This window comes from Rhinatrema bivittatum, chromosome 2 (genome assembly GCF_901001135.1).
Source record: "Rhinatrema bivittatum chromosome 2, aRhiBiv1.1, whole genome shotgun sequence".
NCBI lineage: Eukaryota > Metazoa > Chordata > Amphibia > Gymnophiona > Rhinatrematidae > Rhinatrema > Rhinatrema bivittatum.
Genome location: NC_042616.1, coordinates 267,548,862 through 267,568,394, shown reverse-complemented (window position 1 = coordinate 267,568,394; position 19,533 = coordinate 267,548,862). Strand labels below are relative to the sequence as shown.

Genomic DNA, 19,533 nt, shown 5'->3' with positions numbered 1-19,533 from the left:
GCCGCTGCCAGTCTTCTCATAAAAGCTCTGCCCATGGGTATCACTCGGCAAGCGAAATTAAGAGTTCCCAGAATGGTTTGAGCTGCTTGAAGTGTTATCTTCCTTGATCCTCCCGTTTGCTGAATCAAGTTGCGCAGCTTCTCTACCTTATCTTCTGGAAGTCTTGCTGTCATTTGCTTGGAATCCAACTCTATTCCTAAGAATGATATTGTTGTCGCTGGGCCCTCGGTCTTGTTGCTGGCCAGTGGCACACCCAGCTCCGCTGCCACTGTCTGGAAATCGTCTAGTAAGTTACTGCATGTGTTGGCATCTTTGGGACCCACGAATAAAAAGTCGTCCAAGTAATGTATGATGTTGTGTGATTCCGCTTTCTTTGATACTACCCAATGTAAGAAGGTGCTGAAGAGCTCGAAATATGCGCATGAAATAGAGCATCCCATGGGCATGCACTTGTCGAAAAAGAATTGGTTATTAAATGTAAACCCCAGAAGCGGGAAACTGTCTGGGTGAACGGGGAGCAACCTAAACGCGGATTCTATGTCTGCTTTTGCCATCCACGCACCTCTTCCACAGGATCGAAGCAGCGCCAGTGCTGTGTCGAAAGATGCGTACTGCACTGAGCAATCCTCTTGCGGCAAATGGTCGTTCACAGATTGTCCCGGTGGATATGACAGGTTTAGAATGAGGCGGAATTTTCCTTTTTCTTTCTTAGGGATGACCGCTAGCGGTGATAAGAACATTCGGTTGAATGGTTGCTTCTCGAATGGGCCCGCTATTCTTCCTAGTTCTAGTTCCGTCTTCAGCTTCTGATGTACTATATCTGTGTGTTTAATAGCCGAAGGCGAGTTGCTGATGTTTGATTCCTGAATTTGCCCCTGAAATGGTATGACGAAACCGTCCTTGAATCCTTTCCAAATCTTGTTTGCTTTCTCCTTGTTTGGGTATGCCTCGAGCCATTTTTTTAAAGCTTCTAGCCGTATTGGAGACTGAGCTTTTTTGACTTCTGCCTTCTCATGTTTTAACATTACTCCCTGTTGATGGTTTTTTGTTACATTTTATCATTGGGTGCGGTGCTGCGCAAATGGTGCAAACATGCCTGAATTTGCAGTCTTGAAACGTACAAGTGGATTTGTTGTATCGCCAGCAGGTGTTGTCTTGAGAATTTCCTACTGCCTGCTTTGATGAGTATCTGTATGGGGTTGGCCTTTGCGCGTTCCTGATTCTCATCCCCTGTTCGTAAGGTTTGCAAGTCATATGTTGAATCCACAAGCTGACGTCCTGTGTCCCCCATGTCATATGACGGTTTTCTTCCATTTTATCTCGGAACTGCTCGTCATAATTCAACCATGCCCAGCCTCCGTGTTGCTGATATGCTTTCATGATGTTAACTGCGTATGCTAGCATCGGTCCGTATTGTGACTGGTCCTTCCGTCCGACCACACTGGCCAAGTATAGGAATGATGTCATCCAATTAACTATTGTCTTTGGGATTTTCCTCTCCTTTTCTTTGCTGTGTTTTCCTTCTGTGTGTTTCCTCCGCCCCTCGGCTTTCCGTCTTCCTAATAGTATACTGAATATGTCGATATATTTCTTTTTTTGTATTTTTTTTCTTAAGCGCTTGGGCACGTCTTCCCAGAGCTCTGATAACGTGGTAAGCGCGGGCGGGCCTCTTGACTCCTTATCTTTCGTTATCTTGAGTCCTTGCTGTTCACTGTCTGACTCCGAGGAGGACGAGCTAGAGGAGCTGGAAGAGCTGCTAGGACTGGAGCTTGCTCTACGCTTGCGCTTTGTTTTTTGCCTCTTTTTCCCTGACCCTGCGCCATCCTGCGCCCCCATGGGCCCTATCCCGAGCCCTGGTCCCCCTTCTTTGTTCGAGCACTCACCCATAATATGATGCTCGCCTGATTGTTGTATGGCTTGACTTGTAGATGGCTGTTCTTCGTCGTTCTGCTCGCTGCTCTGCAACCTTCTTTGTATTCCCTCCGTGCTAGCTCTATCCGATCCTCGTCTAGCTGTTTCATCTGGAACTTGTCGCTCTCTCCCTTGACTGTTGAAAGCCGGTGTTTTATAGTGCGGGTGTGGCCCTTGCCCGACCTCGCTGTCTTGTAGATGTGCGCATCTTGGATTGGGTTCTGTCCAGCCCTCCTCTGCTGGTCGCCAAGTCTGTTCGTAATGCCTTCCTCGCTGCTGTACATCTGGCAGCCACCCTGTCTGTTCGCCATATGGGTAGGAATGCGGCTCTTCCCGGCCACGCCTTTCTCTATTGTACCATCTAGGGCTTCCCCTCTGGTACCTGTCTGTGCTGCCTCGTCTCTGCCAAGGGTGACTTGCTTGGTATTCGTCTTCGTATTGATTACGCCAGTGACGTTCGCTGTCGTGGTATCTCGCGTATCCCGCTGTGTTGTTCGGCCATGGTTCGTCGCTCCAGTAGCCGTAATGTGGAGAGCGATCTCTCGGTCTCCGTTGACTGGACGTGGGCTCGCTCTCGCGATTCATATCTCCGCCGTGGCCTTCTTTTGTTTCGTTCCTGACTGGCTCCGCTGCTATGTCCTCCTCTGGCGCTTCGATAGTCTCCGGTTCGCTCGGCTCGTTCCCAGCGTTGGTTGGTGCCCTGTTGCCTGCTTTTCGGGTTCGTCCACGTTCTCCTCTTGTCCTCTTCCCGCCTCGGGTTTTTTGTAGCTTTGACGGTTTGGAGTTTGATTTGCCTTTGTTGTTGCCTTCCGCTAGGGCCTTGGATCTTGTTATCCTTTGAGTTTGGCCCGCCTTCTTGGCCCTCTGTGCCACTCCTGCAGCTTTGCGGGGTGGCATACTGCTCCTATGAATCTAATAAAGAATTAATTCGTTATTAATGCATAGTCCATCAGTTCTTTCCTGAACCGGCAAGGTTCTCTTTCCTACCTTCTTAACATAAGTTATTAACAATAATACCCCTCCCTGACTTAAACTTTTTTTTTTTTTTTTTTGACTGGAATTCCTTTAATAACCCATCCCTTAATAGTCCGTCCTCGCAATTCTTCTCCCCTAATGTTTCGGGTTCCCCGCGAACTCCTCGACTCGCTTTGCTCTATCCCCTGTGCCCTTCTTCCCCACCGTTGTACCCTGATGGGCGTGTTTGCAGGCGTGTAATATTATTTATTTAATTCTTAATTGTCCATCTGTTTGCTGTATGAATATATATATATATTTATATATATATATATAAATTTTTTTTTTTTTTTTTTTTTTGCATTCCGCCGCTGCCACGCCCCCAGGGAATTATGGGTGGTACCATAACCTGTCGTGCCTCCACGCCCGTGCCTGATTCCCCTGTGCCCTCGTTTTTTTTTTTTGTTTTTTTTTTGTATCGGTGAACATACCTTGCGGCGACCTATCGACCGTTTTTGCTGTCCCTTTTCGCCCATTTTGCTGTCCCTTTCTGCCTGCCCACCACGTGGCTTCCCCCATTTGCCCCCCCGCGGCACGCCCCACCGGTCCTCGGGCCTGGCGCCCATGTGGTGGCTGCTTTGCCTTCCGTAACCGAGCTATGCGCACTTCACCCCTCTCCTCGTGGCCCTCACCCTCTGCGGCCCAAGATCTGCCCTGCATCTTCCTCCTCTGCCTCGGACGGCCCCCCACACCGTGCACTCGAGATCGTGCCCAACTCGCCCCGGCAGCAACCATCTAACCTATCACTGTGCGACTTCGCGAATTGCTTTCCCCGGCCGGAAAACAAAGAACTTATGCACCCCCCGCTCGAATCCCGAAGGTGTTCGGAGCCGGCAGCGACGGCTTACCCACGTGGCTGCAGCCAGTCTGGTGCGGCTCGCGCCGCGCTCCGCCTCTTGACTCGGGCCTGCTTCCGGAGCCAACGGGGCGGCGCTACTACCTGGCTGGCGGTCAGGCCGGAGCGGCCCGCGCTACCATCCCCGCTGCATCTGCGGCAGAGGCAACCCGCTTCCGAGCCGCCGCACGGAGGCTCTCCTTGCCTACCTGCCCCCCCCCCCCCCTGCGCAACCGTCGGTCTCGCCTCGCGTCGATTCGCCGAGCCGCAGCGCGGGGTTCCCCTCGCCTGCCTGGCCCGCCCCCTCGCGCGACCGCCGGCGGGTCCAGAGCCGCTGCACGCGGCCGCCGGTCTCGCCTCGAGTTGCCGTCTTTGTTTTTTTTTTTTTTTTTTATATATATACTTGCGATCGCGTTGTCTCTGCTCGGCTCTCCTGCTCTCCTGTTGCCGCTTCCGCCTTAGGCTTTCTCGGTCCCGCGTTCCGATGTGCTGGCCCTCCAAGTACCTCCGATCGGTCGCTTGGCTGGCTAGCATGCAAAAAGGGCGGCGACTACTCGCCCTTGCCCCTTTAACGGGCCCGTTGCGTCATCAGTTGGCGCCGTGGGCGCCCGCTGATGACGCTCTGTGTTCTCCCTTCTCCCTCCCTTTCTTTTTGGTGCGGGCCGTCTCCCTCCGAGGGGTGGCGCGCTCGTTATTGGGTGGTCACTGGCCATCCGGCCCTGGCCCACCTATGAAGCTGGATAATGTAGAAGAAAATTCCCCAGCTAAACCCAAAACAGTATCCCTCATTTGAAGGAAGAATTTTCTTCTAATTTGGATTTACTTTCAGACCTTCTGACCCAAAAAAAAGAGTTTCTGTGTTATAGAAAAATAATCTCAAAATAAAATTTTTAAGAGTCTCAGAAATGCATGAACTCAATAAGGTAGCTCGATTTTTCACTTCTTCATTTGTCTGTTCCAGAAAGCGGGTTAAGTCCAAACTTCCTGGAGTGACCAGAGAAACATACAGTGCACTGCCTCCCCTCTTTATTTTCTTACCTACAGGCCGATACAGTAAAGCGCGGCCGCAGTTACCCAGTTTCTAACCCGCTGTGTACTCACAATTTCGCCGCGTAAGTCTAACCGGCGATTCACTATCTGCCCCCATTCCGCCTCTTTTGTGCTGGATGTGAGATAGGTACACCTCGGTACTTGTGTGCGTACCTGTAAGGTTTATAAAATAGGTCGGACGAATGCATGTGCTGGATGCGCGCTCATCTGCATTATTTGGCGCATGCATCTGTTTTAAAATTCACCGGATTCTTTTTTAAAATCCAGAAGAATACAGGTAAATCTGAACCCCTCCCTAGCTCTGCCCCCCCTCAGGTCAGCCCAGGTAAAACTTGCACATGAACAGGACGTACGCACATAAGTTTACCGCATATCAGGCGGGCAATTTTGTAAAAGGCCATTTCTGAGCATAAAACACTGTTTTACTTACAGAAGCCTGTATGAAAATGACCCTCCCTTTAGGTGTATGCATAGTAATATGTGGTGGGTGTAAAGCGTGAGCATATATTAATACCGTGAGAGTATTCAGATCTAAATCATTTATTCCCTACCTGGAATTTCATTTATTATTAATTTACACGACTGAGTTCTCTAACTCCTGTTCACCTCCTGCATACAATGTCATCAGTATACAACGGCCACATCTCAATTCTTTTCAGAAAATCTGTTTTAAGCATTTTAATGATTTTGCCCATTACCTTACTGTGGAAAACCAGGGCCATTATTGCCCCATACACGGTGCCTTTCACATGTCTGTTATAACTATCTAAAATTCACGAACATTGCTTTTAAAGGAAAATTTGCAAAATTATGCAGAAAATGACTTGATGGAGTTGCTCAAAGTATACATTTTGCAAAAAGAAAAATTAATTGCAGACCCTTGATAGGGAATTACTGCCCAGAGATTGTCAGTATCAAACATTACCAGCAAAAAATGTCTCTGGCATGTTACAATGTCTCATCTTATTAAGGCAGTTCCTTATATTTTAAATCTTGTACATATGGCTTTAAAAATGAGTCTAAGAACATAAGAACATAAGAAATTGCCATGCTGGGACAGACCAAGGGTCCATCAAGCCCAGTATTCTGTTTCCAACAGAGGCCAAAACCAGGCCACAAGAACCTGGCAATTATCCAAACACTAAGAAGATCCCATGCTACTGATACAATTAATAGCAGTGGCTATTCCCTAAGTAAACTTGATTAATATCTGTTAATGGACTTCTCCTCTAAGAACTTATCCAAACCTTTTTTGAACCCAGCACTAACCACATCCTCTGGCAACAAATTCCAGAGCTTAATTGTGCGTTGAGTGAAAAAGAATTTTCTCTGGTTAGACTTAAATGTGCTACTTGCTAACTTCATGGAGTGCCCCCTAGTCCTTCTATTATTCGAAAGTGTAAATAACCGAGTCACATCTACTCGTTCAAGACCTCTCATGATCTTAAAGACCTCTATTGTATTCCCCCCTCAGCCATTTCTTCTCCAAGATGAACAGCCCTAACCTCTTCAGCCTTTCCTCATAGGCCTGTCTAAATATTGTTGGCATGGTTTCTGTAACTTGTCCTGTTCCTAAAACTTTCCGTATTTTTAATTGGATTTTTATGCACCTCGCAGAAGACATAAATCATAGCCAGGGCTTAATTTGTGGGTAAACAGCCTGGAATGCAGTTCCGGCACTTCTTTCCAGTCTTAAGAAGCAGAGCAGTAGGGGTGTTCTGCTCCTGCCCCTCGCTTCCTGCCAGTCTCCAGGGAAGAGAAAGGGAGGGGGTGCGCCTGAAGCACTCAGAGAAGAGAACAGCCACTCTGCTCTCTAATCTAGCCCCTCCTCTCTTATCCCCCCCCCCCCCCGGCACATACACACTTCTCGTGTATTACAGGGAACAGAAAGGGAGGGGGTGATACTGAAGCAGACACTGCAGAACCAATACTAGACACAAATAAAGTTTGAATTAGCACAAGTTTGAAAGTTGTGAGCGGTAATGCCAATCATCATGGCTTCAACACTAACTTTAACGAATGGCTAATTCAATCTCTTTTTGTGTCCATTACTGACTGAGGGCTTAATTTCTGGCAGAACAACCCACTCTTTTTCTGGGACATGAGAACAACCCACTCTTTTTCTGGGACATGAGAAAGTGGAGCAGAGCTGGCAGTGTAAATCAATTCTGGCTCCTCTAAGGAAAGAGCCAGAAGTTTCATGGATTATGTATGTGTCATCCCCCCCAAGCCCTTAGAGGAAGCAAAGAAGTACAGAGCATGCTGGAGCTGCTTACCCTGAGACAAGGGCAGCCACATGGTTTTGATTCAGGTATGTGTGTGAGAGAGAGAGTTTACAACTGGCCCTGGTCCCACCCCTTTGTACAGGTCACACCTGGATCTGGCCCCACCCATTTCACCCCCCCCCCTCCACAGTTCCATTTCCTTTTTGCCTACAAATTAAGCCCTTATCATTGGTCTCCTTGAATATTTAATGATCATAAACTCATATTTTGGACATCCCACCTCCAATAGGCTGGACTATGAGCCTCCCCACCACCAGATGGAGACAGAGCAAATGACAGACAGAGGATCCTCTCTTCTATGCATACCATATCTGGCTCCTCTTCTCCAGTTTCTGTTTTGTCCCCAGCTTTGAATGTGAAGCCAAAAGCTATGTGATTCAGCTTGTCCTGCTTGACCCTGCAGTAGGACTGGGTCTCTGCATTTAGCAGTACAATCCTGATGTTGCTTGTTTAAGTAGAAGTGGTAGCAGCTGGTATGGCCATTGTCTTGCTGTTATCATACAGCTGCTGGGATTTTTAATACATCAGAATTAACTATATATGAGGCAAGCTATGATTTTTGCCACAGCAATTATCTGGGCTGGCACACCACAGTTTATTTTTTTCAGCTAAACCTGATCAATTTGAGATTAGTGGGAAGACACAGAAACAGCCATATTTTTTCCACCACTTGTGCCTATTAGTGGTGAATGAGCTACCTTCTAATTCCATACCTTCAGCCTAATCTGACTTGATGGACTCAAGCTAGGGTGAGATAACATAGTACAAAATTTCATCTTTGTGAGACTTTCCTCACTCGAAATGATGTCAAATCTTCACCAAGGTGTACTGTGCTATTCGTACATCTTACTCTGCATGTAAAACTGGCCCCTAAATCCTAAACCACCACCAACACCTCACCTCGACCTGTTAGATGGCCCTCCTGTAGAGATATAAAGAGATATAAATAGGTACACACTGTGAGGCCCTCTCTCACGCACTCCACCCCTCTACCCCACCCCACCCCAAAGCCCAGAAATGGCCAAAATACAATTCAAAAAATGTATCACAAATTGCATTATGGCCATTTTGGGCATATCACACAGCCTAATGCCAAGAAAAAAGGTGTGGTTATTTCCAGCGTTGAAACTGTGCAGTAGCATGCATTATGCTATCGCACAATGCAATATTGCTCCTTATTTTACTAAATCCCACCCAAACTCCTCCCTGATCCCGTCCCTCCAAAAAATTTGCATTCATGCTGCGTGTTATTGTTCATAACACATGCATTATAGCGTTAATGCATGCATTAACATGTTATCGCATGCATTAACGCCATAACACATTTTGATGAATGACCCTACAGGCTACTTCTAGTTTCCTTACGGAATCCTTATTCCTTCTCATCCACCCTTCTGTTAAAGACTCTGAGCTTAGAGCCATCTTTCATAAGATTTTTACAGGCCTTTCATGCATAGATTCTGGGTGGACAAAATAAGGACCCGCTATGTCAGGGTTTCCCAAACTTGTCCTGGTGACACCATACCCTATCAGATTTACAGATTATCTTATTGAATATGCAAGCGATATAATTTGCATATACTTGCTGTCCAATGCATGCAACTATATCTCATGCATATTCATTTTGGATAATCTGGAAACTTGATTGGCTGGGCCTTGCATTAGGTTCCTTCAACTGAAATTGATGTGAATCAGTCTTACGCTATGCTACACAATTTATAAGACGAACCTTCCCAAGCAGGCTCTTGCTCCTAACAGTTTATAGGAGCCTTCAAAAGGGCTCAGCTTCCCCTGAGAAATGAAATAGGTCCTTCTTGTAAGGTAGGAGGGATCTGTGCAAGAATCTCTCCTTTTAGAAGGTCTGACATCTAGTGTGGCAGAAGATGAACTTCCCTAGAAGAGACATCATCTGTAAAGTGAAATCAGTTCCCTTGCTACCATGGAGTGCATCAGAAGGGCAGGCAGAGAGAGAGCAGAAGCTGCACTATTAAAGGGGGAGGGGGTGTCTAGGTTGAGAGAAGTTCATTGGCACCCTGGTGGATACAGAATTAAATTTAAGATGTTAGTTCTGATTTATAAAACACTAAAATTGTCTGGTCCCAGTTATTTAGCAAATTCTTTGCAGATTTACATGCCTGGTAGCGCGTTGAGGTCTGATGATTAGAATTTATCATCAGTTCCCCCAGTTAAGGTAGCAGGCTTGAATGTGACACAGCAGGGCCTGAACTATGGAATTCTTTACCTTTGGCGCAGCGTAACATTAATGATTTTATTTTATTTAGGAAACAGGTAAAGGCATACCTATTTGCGCGAGTGTTTGAATTGTAAGTTCAGTGCAGTCTAATTTTGTTTAGCAGGAATGTTTTGATGAAGTTGCATTTTATATTTGTTGATTTCTTGTTTAATCATTTTAATGTGTTTTGATTCTGATTTATGTATGTTTGTATTTTATTATGTCAACCTTAATTTCAGTCTGCTTAGCACATTCTGTCGTTTAGGTGGAATATAAACATTTTTTTAAATAAAATAAAATAAAAAGGAGTCCCATGGCTCTTGAATCAGAAAATATAAAAATTATGGTAGGGATATGTTTTAACAGCTTTGGAAACAAAGTTCACCTCAGTGCTCATATATGCCACATGATAGCCCTGTATACTTTCTGTATTTAAAGGGTAGTGTTGCACATATGTGTGCTTTAGACTCAACACTGATAATCTAACATTTGGACATAAGAGTATAAAACAGCCCTTGGCATGTTCACAGTACATTTCTGATAGCTGATACCCCCAAAACAATGGATCAAGCTACCATGAATTTTATTCGTGCAAATGCAAGCCTGCTCATGTAAAACTGGCTAAAGTATTACCTGCTCTGTGAGTATTTGTGCAGGAAATTAAAACTCTGTGCTGAAAAGGTATACATTGGTTATTAAGTTGTGTTCTCTGTTTTATTTTGGGCGAACCCCTAGTGCAACAGACTATAATGTACCTCTGGAAGACTTTGATCGAGACAACTTCAGTTTTGTCCCAGTAAGTAAATCTCTTTATTTTATGATATGCAGAATCTTTATGTGACTCATTTGAACTTCTAAAAAAATGTTTAATTTTTTTTGGGGGGGTAGGGGTTACAGCAAGACAGTAGAAAAATTAAGAAAAGTAAGGGTTCCTTCCATTTTGTGTTCGTCTACCGTGTAAGTGGAGATTTTAAAAACATGCACCAATGCAATAGCCCTTTTTCCCAGTTTGCCCAGTTAACAGATCAGACTTCCTAACCCCCTCCCCCCCCCTGTTAATTAGCCTTCCTTTTATCATTTTTACCCTGACTCTTAAAACCCTGCAGAAATAAAGTTATGCGATATGGGACCCCTGCGCACTTGTGTGTGTAAATCCTTATGTGTCCTTTTCAAGTTTACTTCCCGGAATGCCCATGTTCCACCCATGCTCTGCCCAGACCACACTTTCACCCCGCTCCTTCTTTTAGCTTTTTGATTTGTGCACGTACTGACAGATACGCGCGTATTTGCACGTTTTTTAAAATCCGCGTGGCATGCATCGACCTGAGAGACATGAATATCTCCCGGCTTTGGCGCATGCCAAGCTTTCAAAATTCACCTATATGGTTTTGGGAGCAGGAGGACTGAATAGTAGAGGAGGGATTGAAGGTTTTAGGTTTTGTATTCGTGGAAATGTTTTTAAACTGTAATTGTTAATTTGAACTTTTGTTTGAAATTTGTTCCAGGCTTTACCGATGGAGTGAGAAATCAAATTTTAAATAAATAAATGTTCTTATCTGTGTTTGTTTTAACTCTTAGTCCTTCAGAGGATATGACTGGAGGGGAAAAGACTGCAATGACCTCAACAGTAGCGTTTACCCTGGAAGGCGGTAATTGTGCTCTAAAGTATTTTATTGGTTTAGTTAAATTTGTTATATTTAAAAATGTTTCTGTTTTCATTAAGGTGGTAATTTTCAAAAGGATTTACATGCATAAAAATGGATTTTCCATGTGTAATTGCACTGTACTCATGTAAGTGGGCTTTTGAAAATTGTCCATAGGTTTTACCCACGTTAAGTTCACTTTGGGGTAGATTTTAAAAATTTGCACCAGGCGCGAACAAAAGTACACTAGATTTTATAAGATACGCACGTAGCCGCGCGTATCTTATAAAATCCATGGTCGGCGCGCGCAAGGGGGTGCAAATTTGTGCAACCTGCGCACCGAGCCCAGCGTGCGCTGCCTGTTCCCTCCGAGGCCGCTCCGATTTCGGAGCGGCCTCGGAGGGAACTTTCCTTCGCCCTCCCCCCACCTTCCCCTCCCTTCCCCTACCTAACCCACCCCCCCGGCCCTATCTAAACCCCCCCCTTACCTTTGTTGGCAGATTTACGCCTGCTAAAAGCAGGCGTAAATCTGCGCGCGCCATCACCTGACCCTGGGGCTGGTCCGGAGGCCTTGGCCACGCCCTCGGGCCCACCCCCGAAATGCCGCGTCACGCCCCCGAAATGCCGCGTCATTTCGGGAACGCCCCCGACATGCCCCCTCCCCACCCCTTTTACGAAGCCCCGGGACTTACGCGCGTCCCGGGGCTCTGCGCGCGCCGGTGGCCTATGCAAAATCCGGCCGGATTTACGCGCGCAGGGCATTTAAAATCCGCCCCTTTATGCGCATAAATGGCTTTTAAAAATTGCTATGGTAGTATGTTACATTTACATGCGTATCTCTTTTGAAAATTACCTCCTAACTGGTAGATTTTTCTCCCTCTCTGCCGCCTGTAAAAATAGGCATTTTTATCCCACACATTTTAAGCTTGATAATTTTCACAATCAAGTTGACTTAGGGAATGGCCTCTACTATTACTGGCATCAGTAGCATGGGATCTTCTTAGTGTTTGGGTACTTGCCAGGTTCTTGTGGCCTGGATTGGCCACTGTTGGAAACAGGATGCTGGGCTTGATGGACCCTTGGTCTGACCCAGCATGGCAATTTCTTATGTTCTAACAAGTTAGCACATACGCACATAAGTTGGTGCGTCCCAACTTAAGGTTGTAATTTATAAACTGTACGGAGGCGGCCCCAAAAGTGCTCACATATGTTTCAATGCATGCACATTCTATTCATGCCAGGATCGATATACTTTATGCACCTGTTTCATAAAAGTCTGTGCATATATTTTATGCATTAAATAATTGTAACTGGTACATTCAGCACCTTTCAGTTTCTGCACAGAGGTAGTATTGGATGCGTGTACTCTTCTTACGAAAATACTTATGTGTGTGTTCTCAATCGCCAATTCACCCTGACCCTCCCACCACTTAACCCACACCCTCTCTCCCAAAAACTGCAGACAAAGGACAAGTGCAATTTCATTGCAGTGACTCGCATAGCAGGTATAAAAGCGTGCATGCAAGTTGCATGCACAACGCTTACAAAAAACTTAACTTGTATGCCTACTTCTAAACCCTGTTCTGGAACATCCTCTTTGTTTGTCCTCGCAAAGAAGTATGTGTGAAACGATATTTGTGCGTGTACTTCTCACCTTCTGAAAATTTGCTTACCACATACATATGCATATCCCGATTTTATGTGCACAACCTCTGCAGAACTCTTTGAAAACTGACCCCTAAAAGTGGACACGTACTTTGCAACTATGCAGACTCCTCAGAATTTCCCCTTAAATCAATCAATCTATCTATCTATATATATATATATATATATATATAAATAATTCAAAGTAATTTTTTAAAGTATAAACTCTATGATCAAAAGGTTACACAAAGTTATTTTTAACACCCTGAACCACAAGGATAAGTTGTTCTCCCTACCCTATATATTTTTCCTAAAAAGCAATAAAATAAAGGGCCAAGAGTCATAAAGCTGGAATTACACCGCACATAAAGATACATTTTAAGACCCGTGCATGAGCATACATGTGTGTGCGTTTGCCGGATTGCGCACATGGACGTGGCAATTTTAAAACATGCACACATATATGCGTGTATACGTGTGCGTGCTTTAAAATCAGCTATTTGCGTGTACATGTGTGCACGATTTCATATTGATGAGCGCATGTGTGCAAAAATGCCACCTTGCTCACATATGTGGGGGGGTGTTTACTAGACACACGCGTCGATGCAATTACTTTTCCCAGTTCGCCCCAGTAAAGGAAAGAACTTCCTAACCCCCCCTAGCTAACTTGCCTCCCTTTTCCCCTATTAGCCCCGACCCTTAAAACCCCGCTGACTACTTTATTTTTCTTTATTTTACAACTTGGACGCCGTCCATAGCAGAAGTAAAGTTACGTGGTAGGGGACCCCGGTGTGCATTTGTGCGTGTAAAGACTTACGTGCAGACTTCATGGTACAGACCTGGCCCGCGCCCCTCCAGACCACGCCTGCGTCCCGCCTCTTTTTGTGAAAAATATTTTTGTGCGCGTACTGGGCGATACACGAGCACTCGCACGGTTTTAAGGAGGAAAAATTTAAGATTTTTGAATTTCCCATGTATAAGATTGCTGTCGGCTCAGGAATTGTTTAATAAGTATGTTAAGGAAATCCTGGGCATAACTAAGGAGTTAACTATCTCTAAAATGTATTATTTACCAACTAAGAAAAGAGATGTATTGGCCCCTGAGGGGGGAATTGATGTTTTGTCTCCAGATAGTCCTAATTTACCGGCTTTTTTAGAGACCTCGATGGATGATATCCAAACCAGAGCCACCTTGTTAGTGGTGTTCAGTTTGGAGAATGAGAAAAATCTTGTCTTTCAGAAATATTTTAGAAATAAGGAATTTATGTTCTGCGGTCAGAAAATTCAAGTTTTCCCAGATGTTTCCAAAGACACCCAGTTAAGGCGGAAACAGTTAAGGCGGAAACAGTTTCTAGTTTTGAGACAGAGAGTGTTGTCCCTAGGGGCCACCTTTTATCTCAAATTTCCATGCAAATGTTTAATTAAATTAAATTTGCGCGCGCTGTTTTCCTCTCCCAGTCTAACCGTGTTCCTCGTGAACACCTCCTGTGAACGCAGCTAAAAGTCCATGCACATTGCTCTTCCGAGTGCACGTTTAGCTGGGCTGTGGAGGGCACTTTACGCAAGGTAAATGGCTTTGGAAATACTATTTGACCATCCCAGCAGTCAGACATTTTGTCTTCAGCTGCTTCAGGGGAGGCACAGGGAGATGCAGTGACTCGCCCGAGGTCATACAGAGGGCCAGTGGGAGAGGGGAGTCCTGAACTCTGGCCAGACTCATAGGCTGACGCTGCTGCTGCTAGACCACTTCTGCTCTCTGATATAGGGATAACTGTTTGCAAAAGGCCTGTGGTTTATTGCCCTGTTATTTTTTTATGACCCAGAAGTTTCCTCTTGTTTCGTTGCACTTTTGGCTCAATTGGAACCAATCTCTGCTGAGTACAGTTAGGGGTCTAATCAAATGCAACACAGGAACCACTCTTGAAATGAAATTTAATGAAGAAACAGAATACAGCATAAATCTCCTTACAGACTGCAGGAAAAACAACCAGGGAACTACAAAATGTGATTTCCCTTACTGAGGAAGCAGAAGGAGAGATCCAATTCAGCCTGCATGCAGTCCAGTTCATAGACCCAGCTCTTCAAGCTTGAAGATGTTGTGTCAACAAGGGACCCTCTGCTGGCTGGAACCTTTGAGCCATCGGGTGGAAAGGGTGGGTCCACCTTTTAGCCAATGGGTGCCTGGTACATATGTGCATAAGTCAGTGCACCTAACCCACAGCCCCTGGGAAGCTAATGATACCATTGCTTACCCCAAATCTCCATGGCTCAGGTAGCTCTCTCCCTTGAGTTCCAGCCTATTACCTCAAGGGCTGGCGGTCCTTGTTCTGAGCTACTCCGTTTTTTTACCCATTTCATAAGCACCCTCCTGTCCAGCCCAGCTATTGCTGCGAGACGATTCACAGATTGTGCCTTTTTCTGGAACCCGGAGTGCGTGCACACTGAGTCTGGTCACTAGATGCCACCAATCCAGAAAGTGAACTGAGGCCTCTCACAGTGCAGTGCATTGCACTGTAACTGCAGGACGTCAGCTATATTGAGGGATGCATTTAAAGACATGGGCACAGATCCCTTTCCCTGCCCTGCACTAGTTGTGCGCTGCCTTATAAGTAATTCTTATTTAAAAATGTCATTTACCATGACTGCTTGGGTCACAGCCTCTGGGCCAGAGTTTCTCTACCCAGTCCTCAGGACAAATCCAGCCAGTCTTCAGTTAGGCGAGGTAGAAGGTCACCTAAGGCACCAAGATTTTTTTTGGGGGGGGGGGGAGCAAAAACCTCCAGGTGCCACCTAAGCCACTTTTAAGGCACAGCACCACAAAAGAGAAAGGAATGGATGATAGGAAGATGTGGGATATGGGATAGTTCTGGAGAGAGAGAGTGTTAGGCAGGTGGAGAGAGAGAGAGAGAGGTCTCTGGTCAGGTAGGGGTTGGACTGAGAGGGTGCTGGGCACGGGGGGCAAAGAGGTTAAGGTGATGCTGCTTTGCTGAACAGGAAATACTTGGGGAGGAAAGAGAGGATGCTGGGGAGAAAGAAGGAGAGGAGAGAGGCTGGACAGCGGGCAAAGAGAGGGCGATGCAGGACTTGGCAGAGGGTGCGAGGGGAGTGAGCAGTGGATGCTGCATGGGGATATAAGAGGGGGGTGCTGTGCCGGAGCAGCCGCCCATAGGCGGTGTGTAAGGCGGAGGGCGCGGGATTGAAGGTGCGCCTAGAGTGCCCAGTACCCTTGTATCAGCCCTGCATCACAGTGAACAGGCATGAGATACATGTGCAAACAGTGGAGGCAGTGCACGTAGATCTCTCTCCTGCATATTCACTGCAGATATCCTGAAAACCTTGACCGGCTAGGTGTGCTCTGAGGACTGGGTTGTGAGCACCATGCTGTGTAGGAAGGGCGACTCAACTTTAACACAAAAGTGACACGAAGAGGGCAGTTTTTAAAGCCCCCCCTTCAATAGGCAGATGGCCATTTACATGCCGAAGGAAGGTCTTTGAAAATCGCCCACCCTATGTGGGGGTAAAATTCAGTGAGCAGAGGCATTCCCAGGGGTGAGATTGTGGCAGGCCTTGGACGTACAGGCATAGTTTTTGCATTTTCTAAAGTATGCACATTACTTTTGCCAGAATAAAAGTTGCCTGCACCAAAAGGAGGTGCAAAGTCTGAAGGGGTAATAAATACCCCTGGATTTTGCCCTTCTGTGTGCAGTTTGAAAATTGTTCTGCTAGTGGTCAGACTTGCATGCTCGTGTGCAGGATCTGGGTATCTTGGCTAAGGACCAACACTTTGAGGGCCGGCAGGGGGTGATTAAAAAAAAACAAACCATACAACAACCAGGGGAAAACTCAAGTAGCTGCGTATGACAGATCCTGGTGATGGAGCCCAGAAGGGCTGGTTCCATATAAACTGGAAGCTCAAAGACAATAGGAGGATAATGGCCAGTGCTCCTTTCTAACTCTCCCTCCCCCTGCCAGAAAAAGTTTTTTTAAAAACCAAAATACCAAGATTGCTTGGATGACAGCGGCCAGATAAGTCAGGAGAACAGCTGCGGATGTAGCGATGTCCATGGGGGTGTACGGTGCCATGCGGATGAAACAAGGTGCATGCACCCAATTCTGAGACGCTGGGCTGTGAGGCTGCCCTGGGCAGGGATAGGGAGGTAAACCTGTGCTGTTCCCCAAGAGTTACCTTTCCAGTACCCAGAGCTCCAAGTACAATGGACTGGAAGCAACTACTACTGCTCATATACCTTTTTATTTTATCTTCAGGTCTAACGTGGCTCTCTTTAAAAAGTTGCAGACCACTTCTTGTACTGTGTATACTCTGTTGCAGTCTCATTCTAGGAAGGTTTGTTATCCAAGGCAAGAGTAGGCACAATGACTTTCTCAGCCAGAAAAGAAAAAGCAGTCATGAAGCCACTTGCTGTCAGAGAGCTTTGGTGAAGAATTGTACAGAATCCCATCACCCGTGCCCATTTGCAAGTTGTGCATATATTTATGTGCACAACTATAAAATCATGAGTGGAATAGAAGGGGTAAATGTGAATCAAATGTTTACTCTTTCAAAAAATACGAAGAATTTGGGACACTCAATAAAGATAGTAAGCAGCACATTATAACGATTCAGAAAAAATATTTTTTCACTCCACACACAATTAAGCTTTGGAACTCATTGCCAGAGGATGTGGTAAAGGAAGTTAACGTAGCTGGGTTTAAAAAAGGCTTTGACAAATTCTTGGAGGAAAAGTCCGTAAATTGTTATTAACCAGATAGACCTGAGGGAAAGCTACTGCTTATCCATGGACGTTAGAAGCATGGGATCTATCTACTGTTTGGGTACTTGTGACATGGATTTGTCACTGTTGGCAACAGGATACTGAGCTTGACAGACCCTCATTCTGAACGAGAATGGCAATTCTTATGTTCCTATGTGCACACACATGTAGGTTAATAATGACTACTTCTGGGAGAATTCTGCACAACTATGCAATGTAGAATTTGTGCTGAATTCCCCACACACACAATGGGACAACAAATTTACCTTTCTGTGTGTAAAATTCCTGAAGAGATGCTGTGCACGAGCACAGCAATGTAAACAGCCAGCTCCACAAGCCATCAAGAGGAAGAGAAGCCAGTGCAGCCAAGAGTAGGGTATAGCAAACACTTTAGAAGGAGGAGTCGGGGCCTGCTGATATGTTCTTGTGGACATTCTTGAATTTCCACACTGTTCTTGTGAGACTTTGATAACAGCACCAGATTTTGGACACTGTGCAGCTCACACTCAGAGTCGCAAGGTTCAGGAAGAGGGGTCTTGTTTCGGGGGTGTTTCTTACAGCATAGGTCCAGAGGCTAGTTGGAGAGGGAAGGACAAGGGAACCAGCTGGTGAAAGTTGACAGCTGGGAGAGGCTGGAGAGTGGCTGGGTCTGGACTGGGGGATGAGTTGAGGGACTGAAAAGCTGGAGGAGGGACTTCTTGGAGACCAGATAAGGGAATATGTTTATGGGAGTGAGAGTGTGCGGGGGGAGAATGTTAGAAGTATGAGCTGGAGAGAAGAAGGAGTGAGATGGAAGGAGAGAGAGAATGTTGGGAGGACAAGCTACGAAAGGCAGAGAGACGTGTTGAAAGCAGGAGGAAAGGGAGAAAATGGGCTACTGCCTTATGGGCTTCATGATTTCAGGGATTTTCATTTGGCCATTGTCAGAGCCCAAGAGAAACTGCAAAAAGCACGGATTTCTTTCAGCTCCTACTATTCGTTGCAACAACTACAGGCACCACCTTATTGCTGCAAGTGTTGGTAAATACAAGACGTCAGCACGACCTGCAGCTCAGAGCTCTTCTTGGGCTCCATCGATTGCTATAGTAAAGTCACTGAAAGCCAGAAACCCTCGCTATGGTGCACTGTTACTGTGCTCCCAGGGGAACTCTGCACCAAAAACTTTCACATTTTGCATTAAAACCTTTTTCTGATTTGAAGTTTAAATTAATTACTATTTCAATATAGTAGTTGTATTATTTTGCTAGATACAATATACAAATTTTTAAAATGTGTGCAGAATTTGTAATATTTTTGCACAGAATTTTTACATTTTTGTGCAAAATTCCCACAAGATTAGGCATTGCAAACAAATTGAGTTGCATCCTGCTAATAAAGAGGGACATGCCATGCTTGCTGAAGCATAACCAGTTTACTGCACATCATGGTCACCCAAGGCAGGAGCTGGATGAACAAATCCTCCATTTGTTTCTTTTCCCTGTACAACGGGACATGACATAGCGTTGCAGGCAATGCCACGATACAATGCTTGCAAAACTCTTGCATCACACTCTCCCCAGGAGAATAGCAGAAACACAATAACAACCCCCCCCCCCTCCATATGCTATTGTATTACTGAACTTATTAACTTGTCCCTCTCTATATTTATGCCATTCAATTATGCACCAAGAAAATAGGAACTGCTTCCATGAGGCCAATATAAAATCTTTACTGTGTTGAGAATTCTGCCGTGGGGGATATGGCCAATTTGTTCTGTTCTGACAAATAAAGCCGAGATACATTGGCAATTATGACTCAGGCTCATTGTATGTATAGAATCTGCAAAAAGAGCAGCAGATGAAGTAGTGCATTAAGTAGTGAGGGAGAAACTGACCTCTTTTGTTTGCTTAGCTCTGTATGAGAGCCTGAGAGGATCCAGGTGATGGATTATGAATGTGGAGCAAAATGCAAAAGAAGAACCTACACAAAGTACACAGAACCCTGAACAAGTAATCACCAATTTTAATGCAAATTTAAAACTATTTTTTCCCTTATTGTACAAACTATTTCTTCAAGTACAGAGGACTGATTTTCCATTATAAAACAGCAGAGGCAATAAACTTTGCATCAAAAATCCATTGCCTACAGATTCATCAAAATGTTCCAT

The 19,533-nt window shown here is 45.4% G+C and overlaps 1 protein-coding gene across 2 annotated transcripts in view; it reads left to right on the top strand.

Moving 5' to 3' along the window:
* Positions 1 to 19,533, top strand: part of AOAH (acyloxyacyl hydrolase) — a 221,324-nt gene that overhangs the window by 106,484 nt on the left and 95,307 nt on the right. For both annotated transcript variants that reach the window (XM_029589499.1, XM_029589500.1), the window contains 2 exons: positions 10,064 to 10,124; positions 10,907 to 10,977. In XM_029589499.1, the coding sequence (XP_029445359.1) occupies positions 10,064 to 10,124; positions 10,907 to 10,977 (132 nt within the window). The remainder of the gene's footprint in view (positions 1 to 10,063; positions 10,125 to 10,906; positions 10,978 to 19,533) is intronic.